This window comes from Oncorhynchus masou, chromosome 10, assembly GCF_036934945.1.
Source record: "Oncorhynchus masou masou isolate Uvic2021 chromosome 10, UVic_Omas_1.1, whole genome shotgun sequence".
NCBI classification, from domain to species: Eukaryota; Metazoa; Chordata; class Actinopteri; order Salmoniformes; family Salmonidae; genus Oncorhynchus; species Oncorhynchus masou.
This window is the reverse complement of record NC_088221.1, coordinates 44,628,063-44,653,980: the sequence shown is the minus strand read 5'-3', so window position 1 is coordinate 44,653,980 and position 25,918 is coordinate 44,628,063. Positions and strand designations below refer to the sequence as shown.

Genomic DNA, 25,918 nt, shown 5'->3' with positions numbered 1-25,918 from the left:
CCTAAGGGAATTCACACAAGCAAGAAAAATAATTTTAAATTAGGCTCGTCCCTCTGCTACTGCACAGAAATGCTGTTTCAAAGACCATATTCATGTGCCTTATTCTCAGGTGTATTTGAGCGAGGTTTGTAGGTAAATGAGCTCTCTAGCCAATATAACGCACTTTCAGGATCTGTTGATTCTGCCATTACTGAATATAGCCATTCAATGACATTTGAAATCTGGTCCAATCCATTTTTCTAAAGGCCCTCATTGCTGCAGCTGAGGTGACTTGTACGTCATATATCGCCCTGCTGTGGACTCCCTTAAAGTTCAAGGCTAAAGGTTCACTATCTAAAAAAAGACATCCCAAAAGTATTGTGGAAGTCACTTCAAAGTAACACAACGGGTGTAGACTTTACTGTGAAATTCTTGCTTACAAGCCCTTCCCAACTATAGGGTTTAAAAAATTGCACAAGAATGAAGCTATAAACAGGGAGTAACAGATCAATGTGGAGCTATATACAGGGAGTACCAGATCAATGTGGAGCTATATACAGGGAGTACCAGATCAATGTGGAGCTATATACAGGGAGTACCAGATCAATGTGGAGCTATATACAGGGAGTACCAGATCAATGTGGAGCTATATACAGGGAGTACCAGTACCAGATCAATGTGGGGCTATATACAGGGTGTACCAGTACTAGATCAATATGGAGCTATATACCGGGAGTACCAGTACCAGATCAATATGGAGCTATATACAGGGAGTACCAGTACCAGATCAATGTGGAGCTATATACAGGGAGTACCAGTACCAGATCAATGTGGAGCTATATACAGGGAGTACCAGTACCAGATCAATGTGTTGCTATATACCGGGAGTACCAGTACCAGATCAATGTGGAGCTATATACAGGGAGTACCAGTACCAGATCAATGTGTTGCTATATACAGGGAGTACCAGTACCAGATCAATGTGGAGCTATATACAGGGAGTACCAGTACCAGATCAATGTGGAGCTATATACAGGGAGTACCAGTACCAGATCAATGTGTTGCTATATACAGGGAGTACCAGTACCAGATCAATGTGGAGCTATATACAGGGAGTACCAGTACCAGATCAATGTGCAGGGGTACAAGGTATTTGAGGTAGATATGAGATAGATAATAATAAGAGTAAAATAAAGATGATTAAATGTTGGATCTGGAACCAATACCATAAATCTGACTGGGATAGCACCTCATTGGATAAGAATGTCTATGATGATAGCAGAATAGCTACCTTCAACAATGATACACACAACTAGATGGCATACACTGGAAATGGTAAACCTATAGGAGGATCCCATAAAGAATGGTAAACCTATAGGAGGATCCCATAAAGAATGTTAAACCTATAGAGGATCCCATAAAGAATGTTAAACCTATAGAGGATCCCATAAAGAAAGGTAAACCTATAGAGGATCCCATAAAGAATGGTAAACCTATAGGAGGAGCCCATAAAGAATGGTAAACCTATAGGAGGAGCCCATAAAGAATGGTAAACCTATAGGAGGAGCCCATAAAGAATGGTAAACCTATAGGAGGAGCCCATAAAGAATGGTAAACCTATAGGAGGAGCCCATAAAGAATGGTAGACCTATAGGAGGAGCCCATAAAGAAAGGTAAACCTATAGAGGATCCCATAAAGAAAGGTAAACCTATAGGAGGAGCCCATAAAGAAAGGTAAACCTATAGGAGGAGCCCATAAAGAATGGTAAACCTATAGGAGGAGCCCATAAAGAATGGTAAACCTATAGGAGGAGCCCATAAAGAATGGTAAACCTATAGAGGATCCCATAAAGAATGATAAACCTATAGGAGGAGCCCATAAAGAATGTTAAACCTATAGAGGATCCCATAAAGAAAGGTAAACCTATAGAGGATCCCATAAAGAATGGTAAACCTATAGAGGATCCCATAAAGAATGGTAAACCTATAGAGGATCCCATAAAGAATGGTAAACCTATAGAGGATCCCATAAAGAATGGTAAACCTATAGAGGATCCCATAGAGAATGGTAAACCTATAGAGGATCCCATAAAAAATGGTAAACCTATAGAGGATCCCATAAAGAATGGTAAACCTATAGAGGATCCCATAAAGAATGGTAAACCTATAGAGGATCCCATAAAGAATGGTAAACCTATAGAGGATCCCAAAACACCATGTACATTACAGTATGGAATGACAAGCTATGCATAATGGGGCGGCAGGGTAGCCTAGTGTTTAGAGCGTTGGACTAGTAACCGGAAGGTTGCAAGTTCAAATCCCCGAGCTGACAAGGTAAAAATCTGTTGTTCTGCCCTTGAACAGGCGGTTAACCCACTGTTCCTAGGCCATCATTGAAAATAAGAATTTGTTCTTAACTGACTTGCCTAGTTAAATAGAGGTCAAAAATAAAATAATCAGCATACGTACAACCATGTCTGGCTTTGCTATTTATTGGGGACTACAGTATGTAATAAAAAGAGTGGTGCAGGAATGGAAACACGGCTGAGGACATTTGATATTCATGGGCAGCGGGCCTAGAAGTGTGACTCTTCTGCATCAACTTGCTAACTGGAGCATGGCTAAGGACTTACAGCCAGGTAGCAGCTGGTGCCTGAGACTAGACACTAGGAAGGCCCTAAGGCCTGTACTGATCATTACCTTTCACTACTCATTTACAGCTTACTACTGTACCACAGCTCTGGTCTTCATTAGTGCCCTGTTACTCTTCTGGTATACCTTCACTCTGTGGCCAAGTGGACTGAGAGGAGCACTCAATACCTCCCCCATGGCCGCTTACGCAACACACAACCTCGTTGGCCCCTGCCCAGGAGCGGTGAAACGGCCCTCCTACAGGTACACATGTCTAGTCTGTTGTCAACAGGACTGACGTGACAGACATGGGGCTAAAGATAGATCCCAACGGTGGCGGCTAGGTATTCAAAGGGGCTTTGTTTTTTGATAGCTCACAGTTTTGACAGGCTGAGGAGGAATAGGGCGATATAACGTATGTATGACTGAACATTGTTGCTGTAGACACGGGCCAGGTTGTTTTTGTTCATCCAAGAAGATCCACTGACTCACCGGGGGTGTATGTAAGTGATCAGTACTATCAGAGTTGTATGAAAAGTTAAGAGTTGACTAAACGTTACACACATTTTCACTGCTGTGGGCTAAGGTGACTATACATGAGTTTCAATTTCCTAAAATAGTGCTCTTTCACATAGGTTTCATATCACTCCAATCAAATCATCTTCAACAAGATTCCCAACCAAAACCATATATTCATGTCGGATTATATTAACATGACAAAGCAATTGAATAACTTATTCTCCATAGCTTCTGGTTCTATTGTAAGTGGACTCTGACAGTCTGAATGACATGGATTCCATTCCGACAGTGGAAGCATATTCTTTCAACACAACAAAGTAATGATGACTTGCGTTTTAAATCATGTATTGTTTACAATCTCACGAGAATCACTGGTATTTCTTTAAATATGTATGCTATATATACTTACTTAAACCGTGATGAGATTGTCAGACATGTATGATATATTAACGATTTATCATTATTAGTGCCAAGGAGGATGCCCTGCCTGTGACAATGTGTCAAATCAAATCAAATCATATTAGTCACATGCTCCGAATACAACAGTGAGATGCTTACTTACAAGCCCCTAACCAACAATGCAGTTTAAAAAAATACAGATAAGAATAAGAGATAAAAGTAACAAACAATTAAAGAGCAGCAGTGAAATAACAATAGCGAGACTATATACAGGGGGGTACCGATACAGAGTCAGTGTGTTATCTTCTCTGAGATTACATGAGAGAGCTGACACGTCTAACTTAAATAATAATGAAAATAATTTTGTAAACCCTCACACTATTGGTCGAGACCTTCAAGTTCAAACAGGGACAAGGATTATTACAATTATATATATTGTTTTATATAAATGGAGAGACATAACCAATGACTATTAAGGGATCTATTATGGCATGTATTCCTTATTATAAAATCAACAAGTGTGCAGAGAGCCTTAAACAAAGAAAAGATGCTTAGGAAAGATACTCGAAACTTGTGCTAAAAATCAACTACAGGGATGTAATGGTACAGAAATGAGCCTTTCATCTTCCAAGCTCCGTATCTAAAGATATCTCATTTATAGTGTGAAGTATAATGACACTATACCGTATCTAAAATTGTACTGTTGGGAATATGATCAAAACAGTAGCAAGTGTGAACAAACAGTGAGCTATACAGCCTAGTGGTTAGAACGTTGGGCCAGTAACCGAAAGGTTGCTTAGATTGAATCCCCGAGCTGACATGGTAAAAATCTGTCGTTCTGCCCCTGAACAAGGTAGTTAACCCACTGTTCCTAAGCCGTCATTGTAAATAAGAATTTGTTCTTAACTGACTTGCCTAGTTAAATAAATTAAAAATATCAACAAGAACCCAAGAATGAACAATGAAAAATAGATTGAGAATGCAGCAGTTTGAGAAATGCTCTTACTGTTTACATTTTTTATTATTTATTTGACTTTTTTTAATTATCCATTTTCACTTGCTTTGGCAATGTAAACATACATTTCCCATGCCAATGAAGCCCTTAAATTGAATTTAATTGAAATGCTCAATTACACATTTGTATTCCAATATAAAAGAACTAAAGACAAAAGTGGAGGAGAAAACAGTGTCCCCTTGACAGCTTAATTTCTTGACAAAAGATACTGACACCAGCGTCTACGCTGCAGGAGCTTGTTGATATGCTTTGAGCGACTACCCCGTTATTCTGTTATTCTCCCTGCGAGGATGAAACAGCAGCAGACAGACCGGAGTCGTTCCTCCTGAACCAAGAGAGAAACCCCGTCATGCAGCCCATTTTAGTATTCATGAGCATGATTATTGGCATGGAGATAGAAGAGGCGTTTGAGAAATCCACTTTGGAGAAAAAGACTGTTTGGGTCCCTGGCTTTCCTGACGATACATGATTAAATCTACAGACTATAACCCCAACACCCCTACCGCCAACACTGCTATTTACAACACTTTCAATCACTGCCAATCCCAACAATCAAGAACAATTCCATCACCATCCTTTTTATGAGTTGGCCATTGAAATGCAGAGGGTTACCACCACAACACCATCACATGTGATCCTTGATCCATCACCTCAACTGTGTTTAGTGGGGGGGGGGGGTACATAATAATCTGATAATGCAGCATAGTAATAAGGATGAATCATGCCAGAGACCAGCACATTGACTTGGCTGTTCTCTCTGCTGGCCTGGCTCTCCCATTTAGCTATTTTCAATCCATTCCACACATTACACGGCTCAGCAGAGAACATTTGGCTGCTTGTATATGCAGCCATGGACCACATCAAATATCAGCACCGTTATTTCTGTCCCATTCCACTGCTGGGAACAGGAAGGCTGAGCAGGACGTGAAATGATAGGGTGGAGCTGGGACAGCTTGAGAAGTTCCACAGACACAGTTTGGACGTGTGTGTGTGTGTCTGTGTTCCTAATAACACACATCTACCAGGAAGGGTCTAGCAGTCTGTCTGACTCATCTTCCATGTCCCCCTGTCGTCGCGTCTCGGGCATTGGGTAATTCATTGGGTCAGTGAATGGAACCTGAGACAGATCTGTCACAAGCCTGCATGCAGGGCTAGTCTTTCACCAGGGCAGTGATGGGCTTGGATTAAGGAGGTATATAACTGAACTCACTGACCGATTTATTTATTTTTTTAATACAGAGTCAATAACCTGTAGAGGAGAGCTGGAGGAGCACCAGACAATTTTAGCTGCGCTGACAGTCCAATGACGAAGGACATAAAGTGGACTGTGCATCCGGTCCACTTTCCCAGTCACTCTTAGTTTTTAAGCCTTCGCCACTGTACTTCCTGTCAACTTGGACCAGGGCCTATTGAAAACGCACAGGCCAGGGCCCACGGTATTACCGTTCCAACCAGGCCTGCAGGCTTTGACACATAGCAGCACTTCTGTCAATAACGCTGACACCCCTGCTGACATTCTACATGACCTGGCTGATTCTGACCACACACTCTGGTCAAAACCTGGCTGCTCCAACTGAGTCCCATAAACCCATTCCATATGAACCACTGGTCTGAAACAATAGGAGTGGAATAGCATGCTAACTGTGGATTAGACTCTCTTGAAAGTAGCTTTGAACAAGCCTAATCACTTTCAATAATCCTAAATTATCATTCACATCTTGTTTACCTTGACATTGTTAATGCTAATAACCTGTATATTCATGTTTTCACAAGAAGTTGTGCAGAGACACCATCTGGTTAAATGAAGGAATTACAATCAAATGAAGCTCTATTTAAACCCCGAATGAATTATAACTAGACGTGCGATACAAAAGAACGGGGTTGAGACGGTGCCACGGACATCATTCACTCACTCCAAAAGCGGAGCACAATATTCAGGCACTAAAGACAGTCAACAGAGCTCAATTAGCCTATACCGAATAAAAGTCACATATGTTTGCATATCAGACACCACTGAAAAAGAGTAGAACCATGTACAATATGAAGCCAAAGGGATTTTGTAAGGATATGAAGGGAATTCCGGTGCCTTCGATAGTGGTTAGAGCGTTGGACTAGTAACCGAAAGGTTGCAAGTTCAAACCCCCGAGCTGACAAGGTACAAATCTGTCGTTCTGCCCCTGAACAGGCAGTTAACCCACTGTTCCTAGGCCGTCATTGAAAATAAGAATTTGTTCTTAACTGACTTGCCTAGTTAAATAAAGGTAAAAAATTTAAAAAAAAATTAAAAAATTTGATGTACAATATCGTCAGTCTCTGAGGTGTCAGACATCAACCCATCTCTCTTTGACCACAACTAGAAGTTGACGGGCCTCCTCTTGGGGACGTGGCCAAAAGCAACAGACCTCAACTCAACTGATTATGCAGTGAAGAGCTTTGGACAGGATTCAATCACAAAGTAAAATCACAAACGATACACAGAGTCTTCCTGCTCTATAACACGGTTAGAATTCACATTAAATATTTGAAGGATTGGCTTCACACCAATAGGCTAGCGAATGAAAATATCAAGCTGATTATACAATATAGAGACTTGGGTTTTTTTCCATCTCAATTGTACATTGAATCAAAACTATAACACACTCTTAGAAAAAAGGGTGCTATCTAGAACCTAAAAGGGTTCTTCAGCTGTCCCTATGGGAGAATCCTTTGAAGAAACATTTTGGGTTCCAGGTAGAACCCTTTCCACAGAGGGTTCTACATGGAACCCAAAAACGTTCTACCTGAAACCAAAAAGGATTATGCCTAGAACCAAAAAGAGTTCTCCTATGGGGGACAGCCAAAGAAGTCATTTGGAAACTGTTTTTCTAAGGGCATGCTCAGCTCTGTATGGTCTGACTGGCATGCTGGTTGTACAAGGATATTAGATGAGACACCATTTGCACCAGTGGTAGTGACACAGATGTTTACGTCACTATTATTAATAAATAAAGGATCTGTACACAATTGTGTCGGCTGAACAGACCATATGCACAGTGCACACATCTGAAATGTGCACTCTCTCAGGCTTTCAGCAATCAATTTGCTGAGGTGTTGACATTGCATTAAATCAGTCATTGCCATTCCTGAAGACAAATGGGGTCAACACCCATGTGGATGTGATCACAGTGCTTCCATACAGCTGCATCACTCAGAGATGACAGACTGAGCTTTTCATTCATTTTGGAGATTAGACGTCAACGACAGGAGCGTGCCGACATCTGGGGGATTAAAATCAGGTAGATCTCCAAGCCCGTCTATGAACAGGTGTGCTTGTTATCAAATACACAACCTTTCACCGGTGCCAGATTTCTGTCCAACTACGGAATTACGGGATCATGACATCATGAAATGAATGGTCTGTGTGGGCAAAGTTTATACTCACATGAGAAGGGAAAGAGGAAACTACTATCTGATTCACTTCATGCATGCGATCGATCATCATTACCTGAACTAAATCATTCACATGTTCCTCGTGACAACTCTCCTTTTGCAGATCTACCCTTGTGAATGCTGGAGCAGAACACTGAAGCAAAAATGTAGGCTCTGACTGAGCCAGTCTGTTTCACTTGGGTGGGTCTGAAAAATTCAAGCCTCCATGGCCTGAAATAGGAAAGTCCATATAAATATTATCTGAAGACCAGCAGGCTACCATTATGTATATGTTGTACATTACATATAACAAGAACCATCATACTAGCATCATGCCAGCATTACTCTGTGGTTGACGCACATATGAAGGAGAATGGATATTGGTTGGATAATTTAATTGCGCTGATGTTTGCAATGCCTTGAGGTAGCATTACATGACGGCTTCATTGTCACGTTATTAACAAGACAGAACTCAATCCGGTGAATGCATGGCTGACGATTCTGAATTATTTCGAACCAGAGGCACAAAGAAGACAGAGACCTCTACTGGACACACCAGCACATCTGACGCCAGCAGGTTTATTCTGCTGCCCCATTTACATATTATTCAGAGTGTTAGATAAACTTGACATTATTCAGTCAAATATTAAATGACATTATGTCCAGGGCTATTTGTATTATATTTTAATGTAGGCTAGTGGATATATTTAGGATTAACTTTGAAACAATGAACGAAAGTATCACGAATAGGAACGTTACAAACTGGGCTACTGTGACATATCTGCATTAGGCTACATTGATAAGGAATTAATCGAGAGTTTTAAGTTGCTACAGTTTTATTTCTAAGGGGTTTGTATTGCTCCTGAGTTGCGCAGCGGTCTACGGCACTGCATCTGAGTGCTTGAGGCGTCACTACAGACACTAGTTCGAATCCAGGCTGTATCACAATCGGCCGTGACTGGGAGCCCCATAGGGGCGGCACACAATTGGCCCAGTGCCGTCCGGTTTGGCCGGTGTAGGCTGTCACTGTAAATACGAATTTGTTCTTAACTGACCTGCCTAGTTAAATAAAGGTTCCATTAAACATATTGTACAATGTAAAAGTAGGCCTAAGGTGTGTTCAGTTATATTCTGGCTACCTTTATATCACAAATACATTTCCTTCATTAGGCAAAATCAACCACAACTTCGTGGATGACAGGCGAGTATACCCTTCATTCAACAGCAACAATACTTTCATACGGCTGTGCATTATCATAATAAACAACTATATCCCTAAATAAAATGAATGTGCTTTGTAGCCTAAAGCCAAGGCGCCGGTTATCAAAATGTCCATTCACGCACTATAGTAGTCAGTGATGTAAATTAGAACATTACAGTTTTGCATAATACACTATTAGATGTGTTCTTCTTATCCACTTGATATGGTTAATTATGCCATAACTATACCCACTTTACGACTGTGTTCAATACATCATTATATTGACAAGTAGCACTGACATTTTTACATTCCCTTCTTACCTGACGTTTCTTGCAGAGGAACATTTTCAAAGCTGAAGCCTTTTGCGATAGAAGCTTGTCTAACCTCACTGCAGTTATGTGCTTTAAAATCTGCTCCAGTGACAACGGACAGCGCCACAGATAAAGTCCATAGGACGGTCCGTATTCCCAACATTTTGTACTTCTGTGATTAATCCTTCTTTAATCCTCTGCAGATTCCCGTTTGTAGAGGAACTCCCACTGCAGTGCATCCGGACGTAGTAGGTACTAACAACTCAACGTCTAATGGTTACCACTTTTCTACAACTGTCTATCATAACATCTTTCTCAATCAAAATCTGTTTATTTTGCCAACGATGGTTGACGGTCTTGCGCTGACGCAAAAAAACAGAATGTTGTTGTGAGTCCAGGTAAAACCACATGGATCCAACAGAGAGCGGGCTCTCAACGTGTTCACTCAACTTCACTCAGAGAAAGCGCCGTTGGGTGTTATACGTTACTGTAGAAAGTCAAAATGCTCAGAACTGGAGAGGGAGGGAGACACCTATGATGCGTTAGTAAATCAGAGAGGGTGGAAAAACACGGAGTGGAGTCAGTCTCGCCAGACTGTCAAACTAGATTTCACATGGATTGAATTGCTCCTGAATAGGTGATAAAGCCTACAATTGTTTTAGTGGCAGTTAAAGGGATGTACTGTCCTGGTTTAACAGCATTTAACAGCAATAACAGCATTTTTTTCATATGTCTTTCTTCATATTACCCCATGTTATATGTTTATTACATCATTACATTGCTTGACCAACTCAACAGCCAGTTGGTAAGCCTAACAAAAATAAACCCCAGTAGTTTACTGCCTACTGTCCATGACAGTGGTTCTCTATGAGAGAACTCTCCATTTCAGAGCCTGTGATGAACAACGGGGCTGTGCTTGTATGTGGAATCGACTGAATCAGGACAAGGTGACAATGATCGATGGATTTGGTCAAACCTGACATTGATTATCAGTAGATTTTATGACTAGCTCAGGAGTAATCTTCTTACAGCCGTAGTGTGACTGAGGTGGTACTGGTATATTGGCTGTGTTGTGTGGAGAACATGCTTGAACCTTTCAGTGCTTTAATGATTTTTGAGCAGCTTTAGTAGCGGAGTAGATCAACAGTGGATTATCATCATGGCTGCAATAGCAGCTACACTTCCACCTCCGTTAGATGTCAGAGTTACATGTACGGTTCCATTCAGACTGACTGGCGCACAGTGTTCAGGGGTGTTAACACAGCATACTGTAGCCAACATCATTACACTTCCAGTGACAGGGTATTTTCTCCATAGTCCGACATCATTACACTTCCAGTGACAGGGTATTTTCTCCATAGTCCGACATCATTACACTTCCAGTGACAGGGTATTTTCTCCATAGTCCGACATCATTACACTTCCAGTGACAGGGTATTTTCTCCATAGTCCGACATCATTACACTTCCAGTGACAGGGTATTTTCTCCATAGTCCGACATCATTACACTTCCAGTGACAGGGTATTTTCTCCATGGTCCGACATCATTACACTTCCAGTGACAGGGTATTTTCTCCATAGTCCGACATCATTACACTTCCAGTGACAGGGTATTTTCTCCATAGTCCGACATCATTACACTTCCAGTGACAGGGTATTTTCTTCATAGTGAGCTAAAATGCGACATGTTAATAACCAATTGTGGATATTTGACAAACGGGAGATGAACTGATTGTATCTAGGCACAGCAAAATGTTCTATGTCAACAAAGCATTGATATTACCTTGGCTTTGCTACATATTGTGTAAGACACATTAATTATTTAATTCACATGGGAGGTAGGCTATCCCCCCCGGCTTATTTCCAAGGCTTAAAGCGATTCTCTGGTCCTCTTGTATAGGTTTTAGCCAGCAGTTCTGAAAGTAGCACTCATGAGCCAAAAGTGTTCCCCGAAAATTGTGTACTACGTCACATGTGCAGATATGTACACCAAGTTGCTAAGCTCTCTCTCTCTCTTTCTCCCTCTGTCCTCTCTCTGCTATGTCCACTGAGCCGTTGAGCCTCCCCTGCAACCTCATTGGATAATGCTGGGCAGGCCTCTTGCTAACTGTCACTCAAATGCGAGGGGCTCAAGTTCATTGGTTAGAACTCAAATTGCTAGGGGGCTGGCCCACGTGGGGGGGGGGGGGGGAAATGTAGGTAAAATGTTGCGGCACAGCTTCAAGAAACAGTCACTTTCAAATTAGGGATTTTGTGGCTAATTGGGGTAAAACAGTACCCCTAATCATAGATTATACATGTGTTAAGATTCCTGTCGTTACTGTTTCCAAACAAACTTTGAGAGTTATTTGTTAAAGACATGTTCCCGGAACTGAGCATTTATTAAACCTTCCGCTTCGGCCTGGATGCGTCAATGTGTAGTTCACACATAAAATAAGAAATATTCGCCACAATGTATAGTGGTCTGTTGAATATATTCATTGAATGTCAAAGACAATTGCTCATGAGCTAGATGTCTTCCAGGCAACTCTCTTTACTGGAAGAGTTGTTCCACAAAGTATAGGAGTGTAAAAGCATGGTCAGAAAGTTCCCCACGTACATTCTGAGATTCCTGAGGCAAGTGAATACATTTACAGTGCTCACCCCTCCCTCACTTTCAGGAAATTCCTCATCGTGTCAGACAAACACGTCCTTGGGGTATTTTTGACTCTGAGAAATTAAGCTACTGAATAATAAAAAGTAGCAACAAACAGTATGCAAATACAGTAAGAAATAACAACTGTATTAATGTTCTCCTTGACAGACTCTGGCTTTTGATTTAATTCAATAGCAGAACAATGATATTCAGTATAGTCACACACCAGTGGAAAACCATGGTTTAGTTGTCAAAGAGAAACGGGCAGGTTGAGAATTCAGATATGTTATGATATGTGCTAAAAATCATTACCCTTCCTGATCTTTCCAAAAGCAAAATCTAAACTCCTCCCCAGGACCTGTCAACTTTACAAACCCCAATTAGCATAATTATGTTAACAGCGATAGCATAGCAGGATCATCTGAATGTAGCCAACCCTAAGTAGGGAATTCACCTGACACAGCCTGTGAACCATCAGCAAACAGCCCGGTGAAGCAATAAAACTGGGTAGATTAGGAAATAAAAGTAAATGCACTGCCATTGCGTTTTACCATTTCAATGATCTACTGCATCTCTGGAGTACATGGGTCTGAAATAATTTAGTCATGGCTGAAATTGTTATGACATTATTGTTCAAGGATGGTAGACAAGACCCCATTACTGTGTCACAGAGGATTGCTGTTATCTAGGTTGCTGCTGTTGTAGTTTGGCTTTTATATGCACTGCGACACACCCCAAAACATCATTACTGTCTGTAAAGCTGTGATAGTCAACCACTATTTCAAAGACTTGTCGGAGATGTCTTGGGGAAAGACATCATGGATAAATAAATGTTTATTTTTTAAAATTAATTTACATTTGCTCTGCAAGACTTCTTTCTATCTTTCGTTTTTTTGCGTCCTATTGTGCATCTCATGCTGACTCATCTGGCGCAAGGAGGAATCAAGGACGAAACAAGGACAAAACCAAACGCAGATTTCTGATTATAATGAACATTAAACAGTGCAGACATCAAATGCAGAGAATTATGCATTCAAATGTTGTACATCGGTTAGATTAGGTCCAATTGAATCATTAGCTAGATAATTGTGTAATTGTGCCAAATCTTTCAATAGCGTCACTGTGCATTTTAGTTGATTGAAATTCGATATTGTGATGTGCCTTATTGTGGTGTGAATGAGTTAACCTATGCTTTGGATGCTTCAAGATAATTGTTTTTTATAGTACATGACTATGATATCTGAGAATCACTCCCTGATAAAACACAACTTTTTCCCTAGGAAGATTGACTTAATCCGCCCCGCAACATAGCATCCTGCTTGGTTTAATTCAAGCGCTGGGACCAAAGGTATCTCACTCTGGTAAATGGCTAGATTTCATTTTGTTACGTGTTCCCGTTTCAGTCCTCCAGGAATAAAGACAGGGTAAAGCATTCGTAGAATTCGGACCATGACGTAATGAATATGAATAGGCACTTCTGACCTCCACACCCTCTGGCATTAGGGGATTTCTGAGTGCTTAGTATGAATGATGCCTGTGGATCAGCCACAGGGCAGTGGGAGGAAAACTGTTGATGTAAGCAATCTGCTGTATGAATGTAAGCATTACATTACATTTTACATTTAAGTCATTTGGCAGACGCTCTTATCCAGAGCGACCTGCTGTATGAATGTAAGCAACCTGCTGTATGAATGTAAGCAACCTGCTGTATGAATGATGCCTGTGGATCAGCCACAGGGCAGTGGGAGGAAAACTGTTGATGTAAGCAACCTGCTGTATGAATGTAAGCAACCTGCTGTATGAATGTAAGCACCCTGCTGTATGAATGTAAGCAACCTGCTGAATTAATGTAAGCAACCTGCTGTATTAATGTAAGCAACCTGCTGTATGAATGTAAGCACCCTGCTGTATGAATGTAAGCAACCTGCTGTATTAATGTAAGCACCCTGCTGTATGAATGTAAGCACCCTGCTGTATGAATGTAAGCAACCTGCTGTATGAATGCAAGCAACCTGCTGTATGAATGTAAGCAACCTGCTGTATGAATGCAAGCAACCTGCTGTATGAATGTAAGCAACCTGCTGTATGAATGCAAGCAACCTGCTGTATGAATGTAAGCAACCTGCTGTATGAATGCAAGCAACCTGCTGTATGAATGCAAGCAACCTGCTGTATGAATGTAAGCAACCTGCTGTATGAATGCAAGCAACCTGCTGTATGAATGTAAGCAACCTGCTGTATGAATGTAAGCTGAATAATATTTGCTGAATAAATATATAGGAAACATGGTGGCACATTCATTTCAGATCAAAAATGTTTTTGCTTTTTTCTGGTTTCAAATAAAGCCACGATCTAATCAAGACAATCTGCGGCTAATGGCGACAGACATTGACTCTATTTTCGGGGGAATTAGGGGCATTTGCAATACTTGTATAAGACAAGTGTCAATGAGTGGCTTTTACAATAATTACTCTTAGAACTTTATGAAGTTGTGAGACGTGATACTTTAGATCGATCCACTAATGAGTGGCCTCAAGGCAGTTACAGGCAGTTATCACCTCGAGACATTGAATTACAATGTTGATTGTAAAACCTGCAGAAGAGTCATTGGGCTTGTTCGACTTTGCACACTGATCAACAAAGAACCTTGCATCATAAATAACTACTCGTTATAATTTGCAGATCAGTCACAATTTACCCATGATGCATTACGGTTTTGATTGCCTTGAACATGGCCATTATGTTGACATTCTGCACACCACTTGAAAGAGTTTCCACTGTGTGGATGCATCTAATAACCAGCGAAGGGTCATGGACAGTTGTCTGAAAACGTCGGCGTGACAACAGCATGTTGCCTGTTCTAATGAACGATTAAAAGAAGGATTCTGGTCCTGTTGTCACATCCTCAGACATTGAACATTTACATTTACATACTTTCCCACAGAGTATTAGTTGTATAACGGCGAACTGCTGTATCATTCATTTTCTCCAGATGTGGGTTCTTTGATGTCTTTGTCTCTGCAGATTTCCAATGAATTTGCATGAATGTTAAACAGGACAGGTTTAACGTGCAGGCAGTTTAAGCAGCCTAAGCAGAGCCTTTAAGCTGTTAAATATATGGTCTCCCCTGTGGTTAATTTACCAACGTGGCATTAACCAATAGTCCAATCAATGTATACCGCCGCAACATTGCTCATAACAGTGGGTCATATCAACCAGACAATCCTGAAACTTTTGTCAGTACATTTCTTCTAGATTTACAGTTTACGGGACTTGTTGTTTGTGTACTAATGAATTAAGCTCTTGTTTTAAATGTCAGCAGAGTCGACATAGACATGCACTGAGCTGACTGATTGCTTAATGTCAATGGATTATAGCAGCAACAACAATATCATCCACGTAATATTCCTGAACGGATTGATGCTACACTATAATCATATTCAAATGTCAGGACAATAAAACATTACGTTGTTCAAAATCAATAGGCTTTAGTGCAGGATTAGCATGATCTCCTCTTTCACTCTTCACACTATTTCCTGCACCGTCGTAGCTGTCTGTGCACACTCTGAGACATGTAGTCACTGTTTTACATCATAGATGTCTGTGCACGCTCTGAGACGTGTAGTCAATGTTTTACATCATAGCTGTCTGTGCACACTCTGAGACATGTAGTCACTGTTTTACATCATAGATGTCTGTGCACGCTCTGAGACGTGTAGTCACTGTTTTACATCATAGCAGTCTGTGCACGTTCTGAGACGTGTAGTCACTGTTTTACATCATAGCAGTCTGTGCACGTTCTGAGACATGTAGTCAATGTTTTACATCACAGCTGTCTGTGCACGTTCTGAGACGTGTAGTCACTGTTTTACATCACAGCTGTCTGTGCACGCTCTGAGACGTGTAGTCACTGTTTTACATCACAGCTGTCTGTGCACGCTCTGAGACGTGTAGTCACTGTTTTACATCATAGCTGTCTGTGCACGCTCTGAGACATGTAGTCACTGTTTTACATCATAGCTGTCTGTGCACGTTCTGAGACATGTAGTCAGCGTGTTTTACATCATAGCTGTCTGTGCACACGCTCTGAGACATGTAGTCACTGTTTTACATCATAGCTGTCTGTGCACGTTCTGAGACATGTAGTCACTGTTTTACATCATAGCTGTCTGTGCACGTTCTGAGACGTGTAGTCACTGTTTTACATCATAGCTGTCTGTGCACGTTCTGAGACATGTAGTCACTGTTTTACATCATAGCTGTCTGTGCACGTTCTGAGACATGTAGTCACTGTTTTACATCATAGCTGTCTCTGAGACATGTAGTCACTGTTTTACACATAGCTGTCTGTGCACGTTCTGAGACATGTAGTCACTGTTTTACATCATAGCTGTCTGTGCACGTTCTGAGACATGTAGTCACTGTTTTACATCATAGCTGTCTGTGCACGTTCTGAGACATGTAGTCAATGTTTTACATCATAGCTGTCTGTGCACGTTCTGAGACATGTAGTCAATGTTTTACATCATAGCTGTCTGTGCACGCTCTGAGACATGTAGTCACTGTTTTACGTCATAGCTGTCTGTGCACACTCTGAGACATGTAGTCAGCGTGTTTTACATCACAGCTGTCTGTGCACGCTCCGAGACATGTAGTCACTGTTTTACATCATAGCTGTCTGTGCACACTCCGAGACATGTAGTCACTGTTTTACATCATAGCTGTCTGTGCACGCTCCGAGACGTGTAGTCAGCATGTTTTACATCATAGCTGTCTGTGCACGTTCTGAGACGTGTAGTCACTGTTTTACATCATAGCTGTCTGTGCACGTTCTGAGACATGTAGTCAATGTTTTACATCATAGCTGTCTGTGCACGCTCCGAGACGTGTAGTCACTGTTTTACATCATAGCTGTCTGTGCACGTTCCGAGACGTGTAGTCAATGTTTTACATCACAGCTGTCTGTGCACGTTCCGAGACGTGTAGTCACTGTTTTACATCATAGCTGTCTGTGCACGTTCTGAGACATGTAGTCACTGTTTTACATCATAGCTGTCTGTGCACGTTCTGAGACATGTAGTCACTGTTTTACATCATAGCTGTCTGTGCACGTTCTGAGACGTGTAGTCACTGTTTTACATCATAGCTGTCTGTGCACGTTCTGAGACGTGTAGTCACTGTTTTACATCATAGCTGTCTGTGCACGCTCTGAGACGTGTAGTCACTGTTTTACATCATAGCTGTCTGTGCACGTTCTGAGACGTGTAGTCAATGTTTTACATCATAGCTGTCTGTGCACGTTCTGAGACATGTAGTCACTGTTTTACATCATAGCTGTCTGTGCACGTTCTGAGACGTGTAGTCACTGTTTTACATCATAGCTGTCTGTGCACGTTCTGAGACGTGTAGTCACTGTTTTACATCATAGCTGTCTGTGCACGCTCTGAGACGTGTAGTCACTGTTTTACATCATAGCTGTCTGTGCACGCTCCGAGACGTGTAGTCAATGTTTTACATCATAGCTGTCTGTGCACGCTCTGAGACGTGTAGTCAGCATGTTTTACGTCATAGCTGTCTGTGCACACGCTCCAAGACGTGTAGTCAGCATGTTTTACATCATAGCTGTCTGTGCACGCTCCGAGACGTGTAGTCAGCGTGTTTTACGTCATAGCTCTCTGTGCACGCTCCGAGACGTGTAGTCAATGTTTTACGCATAGCTGTCTGTGCACGCTCCGAGACGTGTAGTCAGCATGTTTTACATCATAGCTGTCTATGCACGCTCCGAGACGTGTAGTCAGCATGTTTTACATCATAGCTGTCTATGCACGCTCCGAGACGTGTAGTCAGCATGTTTTACATCATAGCTGTCTGTGCACGCTCCGAGACGTGTAGTCAGCATGTTTTACATCATAGCTGTCTGTGCACGCTCCGAGACGTGTAGTCAGCATGTTTTACATCATAGCTGTCTATGCACGCTCCGAGACGTGTAGTCAGCGTGTTTTACGTCATAGCTGTCTGTGCACACTCTGAGACATGTAGTCACTGTTTTACATCATAGCTGTCTGTGCACGTTCTGAGACATGTAGTCAATGTTTTACATCATAGCTGTCTGTGCACGCTCCGAGACGTGTAGTCAGCATGTTTTACATCATAGCTGTCTGTGCACGCTCCGAGACGTGTAGTCAGCATGTTTTACATCATAGCTGTCTGTGCACGCTCCGAGACGTGTAGTCAATGTTTTACATCATAGCTGTCTGTGCACGCTCTGAGACGTGTAGTCAGCATGTTTTACGTCGTAGCTGTCTGTGCACACGCTCCAAGACGTGTAGTCAGCATGTTTTACGTCGTAGCTGTCTGTGCACGCTCCGAGACGTGTAGTCAGCGTGTTTTACGTCGTAGCTCTCTGTGCACGCTCCGAGACGTGTAGTCAATGTTTTACGTCATAGCTGTCTGTGCACGCTCCGAGACGTGTAGTCAGCATGTTTTACATCATAGCTGTCTATGCACGCTCCGAGACGTGTAGTCAGCATGTTTTACATCATAGCTGTCTGTGCACGCTCCGAGACGTGTAGTCAGCATGTTTTACATCATAGCTGTCTGTGCACGCTCTGAGACGTGTAGTCAGCATGTTTTACATCATAGCTGTCTGTGCACGCTCCGAGACGTGTAGTCAGCGTGTTTTACGTCATAGCTGTCTGTGCACGCTCTGAGACATGTAGTCACTGTTTTACATCATAGCTGTCTGTGCACGTTCTGAGACATGTAGTCAATGTTTTACATCATAGCTGTCTGTGCACGCTCCGAGACGTGTAGTCAGCATGTTTTACATCATAGCTGTCTGTGCACGCTCCGAGACGTGTAGTCAGCATGTTTTACGGCATAGCTCTCTGTGCACGCTCTGAGACGTGTAGTCAATGTTTTACGTCACAGCTGTCTGTGCACGCTCCGAGACGTGTAGTCACTGTTTTACATCATAGCTGTCTGTGCACGCTCCAAGACGTGTAGTCAGCGTGTTTTACGTCATAGCTGTCTGTGCACGCTCCAAGACGTGTAGTCAGCGTGTTTTACGTCATAGCTGTCTGTGCACGCTCCAAGACGTGTAGTCAGCGTGTTTTACGTCATAGCTCTCTGTGCACGCTCCGAGACGTGTAGTCAGCGTGTTTTACATCATAGCTGTCTGTGCACGCTCCGAGACGTGTAGTCAGCATGTTTTACATCATAGCTGTCTGTGCACGCTCCGAGACGTGTAGTCAATGTTTTACATCATAGCTGTCTGTGCACGCTCCGAGACGTGTAGTCAGCATGTTTTACGTCATAGCTGTCTGTGCACGCTCTGAGACGTGTAGTCAGCGTGTTTTACATCATAGCTGTCTGTGCACGCTCCGAGACGTGTAGTCAGCATGTTTTACATCATAGCTGTCTGTGCACGCTCTGAGACGTGTAGTCAGCGTGTTTTACGTCATAGCTGTCTGTGCACGCTCCAAGACGTGTAGTCAGCGTGTTTTACATCATAGCTGTCTGTGCACGCTCCGAGACGTGTAGTCAGCATGTTTTACATCATAGCTGTCTGTGCACGCTCCGAGACGTGTAGTCAATGTTTTACATCATAGCTGTCTGTGCACGCTCCGAGACGTGTAGTCAGCATGTTTTACATCATAGCTGTCTGTGCACTCTCTGAGACGTGTAGTCAGCATGTTTTACATCATAGCTGTCTGTGCACGCTCTGAGACGTGTAGTCAGCATGTTTTACATCATAGCTGTCTGTGCACGCTCTGAGACGTGTAGTCAGCATGTTTTACATCATAGCTGTCTGTGCACGCTCTGAGACGTGTAGTCAGCGTGTTTTACGTCATAGCTGTCTGTGCACGCTCCGAGACGTGTAGTCAGCATGTTTTACATCATAGCTGTCTGTGCACGCTCCGAGACGTGTAGTCAGCATGTTTTACATCATAGCTGTCTGTGCACGCTCTGAGACGTGTAGTCAGCATGTTTTACATCATAGCTGTCTGTGCACGCTCTGAGACGTGTAGTCAGCGTGTTTTACGTCATAGCTGTCTGTGCACGCTCCGAGACGTGTAGTCAGCGTGTTTTACATCATAGCTCTCTGTGCACGCTCCGAGACGTGTAGTCAGCGTGTTTTACGTCATAGCTGTCTGTGCACGCTCTGAGACGTGTTGTCAGCATGTTTTACATCATAGCTGTCTGTGCACGCTCTGAGACGTGTAGTCAGCGTGTTTTACGTCATAGCTGTCTGTGCACGCTCCGAGACGTGTAGTCAGCATGTTTTACATCATAGCTGTCTGTGCACGCTCTGAGACGTGTAGTCAGCGTGTTTTACGTCATAGCTGTCTGTGCACGCTCCGAGACGTGTAGTCAGCGTGTTTTACATCGTAGCTGTCTGTGCACGCTCTGAGACGTGTAGTCAGCATGTTTTACATCATAGCTGTCTGTGCACGCTCCGAGACGTGTAGTCAGCATGTTTTACATCATAGCTGTCTGTGCACGCTCCGAGACGTGTAGTCAGCATGTTTTACATCATAGCTGTCTGTGCACGCTCCGAGACGTGTAGTCAGCATGTTTTAACATCATAGCTGTCTGTGCACGCTCCGAGACGTGTAGTCAATGTTTTACGTCATAGCTGTCTGTGCACGCTCTGAGACGTGTAGTCAGCATGTTTTACATCATAGCTGTCTGTGCACGCTCCGAGACGTGTAGTCAGCATGTTTTACATCATAGCTGTCTGTGCACGCTCCGAGACGTGTAGTCAATGTTTTACGTCATAGCTGTCTGTGCACGCTCTGAGACGTGTAGTCAGCATGTTTTACATCATAGCTGTCTGTGCACGCTCTGAGACGTGTAGTCAGCATGTTTTACATCATAGCTGTCTGTGCACGCTCTGAGACGTGTAGTCAGCATGTTTTACATCATAGCTGTCTGTGCACGCTCTGAGACGTGTAGTCAATGTTTTACGTCATAGCTGTCTGTGCACGCTCTGAGACGTGTAGTCAGCATGTTTTACATCATAGCTGTCTGTGCACGCTCCGAGACGTGTAGTCAGCATGTTTTACATCATAGCTGTCTGTGCACGCTCCGAGACGTGTAGTCAGCATGTTTTACATCATAGCTGTCTGTGCACGCTCCGAGACGTGTAGTCAATGTTTTACGTCATAGCTGTCTGTGCACGCTCCGAGACGTGTAGTCAGCATGTTTTACATCATAGCTGTCTGTGCACGCTCCGAGACGTGTAGTCAGCATGTTTTACATCATAGCTGTCTGTGCACGCTCCGAGACGTGTAGTCAGCATGTTTTACGTCATAGCTGTCTGTGCACGCTCCGAGACGTGTAGTCAATGTTTTACGTCATAGCTGTCTGTGCACGCTCTGAGACGTGTAGTCAGCATGTTTTACGTCGTAGCTGTCTGTGCACGCTCTGAGACGTGTAGTCAGCATGTTTTACATCATAGCTGTCTGTGCACGCTCCGAGACGTGTAGTCAGCATGTTTTACATCATAGCTGTCTGTGCACGCTCTGAGACGTGTAGTCAGCATGTTTTACATCATAGCTGTCTGTGCACGCTCCGAGACGTGTAGTCAGCATGTTTTACATCATAGCTGTCTGTGCACGCTCCGAGACGTGTAGTCAGCATGTTTTACGTCATAGCTGTCTGTGCACGCTCCGAGACGTGTAGTCAGCATGTTTTACATCATAGCTGTCTGTGCACGCTCCGAGACGTGTAGTCAGCATGTTTTACATCACAGCTGTCTGTGCACGCTCCGAGACGTGTAGTCAGCGTGTTTTACGTCATAGCTGTCTGTGCACGCTCCGAGACGTGTAGTCAGCGTGTTTTACGTCACAGCTGTCTGTGCACGCTCCGAGACGTGTAGTCAGCATGTTTTACGTCATAGCTCTCTGTGCACGCTCCGAGACGTGTAGTCAATGTTTTACGTCACAGCTGTCTGTGCACGCTCCGAGACGTGTAGTCAATGTTTTACATCATAGCTGTCTGTGCACGCTCCAAGACGTGTAGTCAGCATGTTTTACATCATAGCTGTCTGTGCACGCTCCGAGACGTGTAGTCAATGTTTTACGTCATAGCTGTCTGTGCACGCTCCGAGACGTGTAGTCAGCGTGTTTTACGTCACAGCTGTCTGTGCACGCTCCGAGACGTGTAGTCAGCATGTTTTACGTCATAGCTCTCTGTGCACGCTCCGAGACGTGTAGTCAGCATGTTTTACGTCACAGCTGTCTGTGCACGCTCCGAGACGCGTAGTCAGCGTGTTTTACGTCACAGCTGTCTGTGCACGCTCCGAGACGTGTAGTCAGCATGTTTTATGTCACAGCTGTCTGTGCACGCTCCGAGACGTGTAGTCAGCGTGTTTTACGTCACAGCTGTCTGTGCACGCTCTGAGACGTGTAGTCAGCATGTTTTACATCACAGCAGTCTGTGCACGCTCCGAGACGTGTAGTCAGCATGTTTTACATCACAGCAGTCTGTGCACGCTCTGAGACGTGTAGTCAGCGTGTTTTACGTCACAGCTGTCTGTGCACGCTCTGAGACGTGTAGTCAGCATGTTTTACATCACAGCAGTCTGTGCACGCTCCGAGACGTGTAGTCAGCATGTTTTACATCATAGCTGTCTGTGCACGCTCCGAGACGTGTAGTCAGCGTGTTTTACATCATAGCTGTCTGTGCACGCTCCGAGACGTGTAGTCAGCGTGTTTTACATCATAGCTGTCTGTGCACGCTCCGAGACGAGCGTGTAGTCAGCGTGTTTTACGTCATAGCTGTCTGTGCACGCTCCGAGACGTGTAGTCAGCGTGTTTTACGTCGTAGCTGTCTGTGCACGCTCCGAGACGTGTAGTCAGCGTGTTTTACGTCGTAGCTGTCTGTGCACGCTCCGAGACGTGTAGTCAGCGTGTTTTACGTCATAGCTGTCTGTGCACGCTCCGAGACGTGTAGTCAGCGTGTTTTACGTCGTAGCTGTCTGTGCACGCTCCGAGACATGTAGTCAGCGTGTTTTACATCATAGCTGTCTGTGCACGCTCCGAGACATGTAGTCAGCGTGTTTTACATCATAGCTGTCTGTGCACGCTCCGAGACGTGTAGTCAGCGTGTTTTACATCATAGCTGTCTGTGCACGCTCCGAGACGTGTAGTCAGCGTGTTTTACATCATAGCTGTCTGTGCACGCTCCGAGACGTGTAGTCAGCGTGTTTTACATCATAGCTGTCTGTGCACGCTCCGAGACGTGTAGTCAGCGTGTTTTACGTCATAGCTGTCTGTGCACGCTCCGAGATGTGTAGTCAGCGTGTTTTACGTCGTAGCTGTCTGTGCACGCTCCGAGATGTGTAGTCAGCGTGTTTTACGTCGTAGCTGTCTGTGCACGCTCCGAGACGTGTAGTCAGCGTGTTTTACGTCGTAGCTGTCTGTGCACGCTCCGAGACGTGTAGTCAGCGTGTTTTACATCGTAGCTGTCTGTGCACGCTCCGAGACGTGTAGTCAGCGTGTTTTACGTCATAGCTGTCTGTGCACGCTCCGAGACGTGTAGTCAGCATGTTTTACGTCATAGCTGTCTGTGCACGCTCCGAGACGTGTAGTCAGCATGTTTTACGGCATAGCTCTCTGTGCACGCTCCGAGACGTGTAGTCAGCGTGTTTTACATCATAGCTGTCTGTGCACGCTCCGAGACGTGTAGTCAGCGTGTTTTACGTCATAGCTGTCTGTGCACGCTCCGAGACGTGTAGTCAGCATGTTTTACGTCATAGCTGTCTGTGCACGCTCCGAGACGTGTAGTCAGCGTGTTTTACATCATAGCTGTCTGTGCACGCTCCGAGATGTGTAGTCAGCGTGTTTTACGTCATAGCTGTCTGTGCACGCTCCGAGACGTGTAGTCAGCATGTTTTACGTCATAGCTGTCTGTGCACGCTCCGAGACGTGTAGTCAGCATGTTTTACGTCAGAGCAGTCTGTGCACGCTCCGAGACGTGTAGTCGTGTTTTTTTTACGTCATAGCTGTCTGTGCACGCTCCGAGACGTGTAGTCAGCATGTTTTACGTCGTAGCTGTCTGTGCACGCTCCGAGACGTGTAGTCAGCGTGTTTTACGTCGTAGCTGTCTGTGCACGCTCCGAGACGTGTAGTCAGCGTGTTTTACATCATAGCTCTCTGTGCACGCTCCGAGACGTGTAGTCAGCGTGTTTTACATCATAGCTGTCTGTGCACGCTCCGAGACGTGTAGTCAGCGTGTTTTACATCATAGCTGTCTGTGCACGCTCCGAGACGTGTAGTCAGCGTGTTTTACATCATAGCTCTCTGTGCACGCTCCGAGACGTGTAGTCAGCGTGTTTTACGTCATAGCTGTCTGTGCACGCTCCGAGACGTGTAGTCAGCGTGTTTTACATCATAGCTGTCTGTGCACGCTCCGAGACGTGTAGTCAGCGTGTTTTACATCATAGCTGTCTGTGCACGCTCCGAGACGTGTAGTCAGCATGTTTTACATCATAGCTGTCTGTGCACGCTCCGAGACGTGTAGTCAGCATGTTTTACATCACAGCTGTCTGTGCACGCTCCGAGACGTGTAGTCAGCGTGTTTTACATCATAGCTGTCTGTGCACGCTCCGAGACGTGTAGTCAGCGTGTTTTACATCATAGCTGTCTGTGCACGCTCCGAGACGTGTAGTCAGCGTGTTTTACGTCGTAGCTGTCTGTGCACGCTCCGAGACGTGTAGTCAGCGTGTTTTACGTCATAGCTGTCTGTGCACGCTCCGAGACGTGTAGTCAGCGTGTTTTACGTCATAGCTGTCTGTGCACGCTCCGAGACGTGTAGTCAGCGTGTTTTACGTCATAGCTGTCTGTGCACGCTCCGAGACGTGTAGTCAGCGTGTTTTACGTCATAGCTGTCTGTGCACGCTCCGAGACGTGTAGTCAGCGTGTTTTACGTCATAGCTGTCTGTGCACGCTCCGAGACGTGTAGTCAGCATGTTTTACGTCATAGCTCTCTGTGCACGCTCTGAGACGTGTAGTCAGCATGTTTTACGGCATAGCTGTCTGTGCACGCTCCGAGACGTGTAGTCAGCGTGTTTTACGTCATAGCTGTCTGTGCACGCTCCGAGACGTGTAGTCAGCGTGTTTTACGTCACAGCTGTCTGTGCACGCTCCGAGACGTGTAGTCAGCGTGTTTTACGTCATAGCTGTCTGTGCACGCTCCGAGACGTGTAGTCAGCATGTTTTACGTCACAGCTGTCTGTGCACGCTCCGAGACGTGTAGTCAGCATGTTTTACGTCACAGCTGTCTGTGCACGCTCCGAGACGTGTAGTCAATGTTTTACGTCATAGCTGTCTATGCACGCTCCGAGACGTGTAGTCAGCATGTTTTACGTCATAGCTGTCTGTGCACGCTCTGAGACGTGTAGTCAGCATGTTTTACGTCATAGCTGTCTGTGCACGCTCCGAGACGTGTAGTCAGCATGTTTTACATCATAGCTGTCTGTGCACGCTCCGAGACGTGTAGTCAATGTTTTACGTCATAGCTGTCTGTGCACGCTCCGAGACGTGTAGTCAGCGTGTTTTACGTCATAGCTGTCTGTGCACGCTCCGAGACGTGTAGTCAGCATGTTTTACGTCACAGCTGTCTGTGCACGCTCCGAGACGTGTAGTCAGCATGTTTTACGTCATAGCTGTCTGTGCACGCTCCGAGACGTGTAGTCAGCATGTTTTACGTCACAGCTGTCTGTGCACGCTCCGAGACGTGTAGTCAGCATGTTTTACGTCATAGCTGTCTGTGCACGCTCCGAGACGTGTAGTCAGCATGTTTTACGTCATAGC

The 25,918-nt window shown here is 44.2% G+C and overlaps 1 protein-coding gene across 1 annotated transcript in view; it reads right to left on the bottom strand.

Annotated features, from left to right (window-relative positions):
* Positions 1-9,934, bottom strand: part of LOC135547670 (glypican-6-like) — a 172,676-nt gene extending 162,742 nt beyond the window's left edge. The window contains exon 1 of the mRNA XM_064976866.1: positions 9,473-9,934. Within this exon, the coding sequence (XP_064832938.1) occupies positions 9,473-9,626 (154 nt within the window). The 5' untranslated portion in view covers positions 9,627-9,934. The remainder of the gene's footprint in view (positions 1-9,472) is intronic.
* Positions 9,935-25,918: the final 15,984 nt, after the last annotated feature.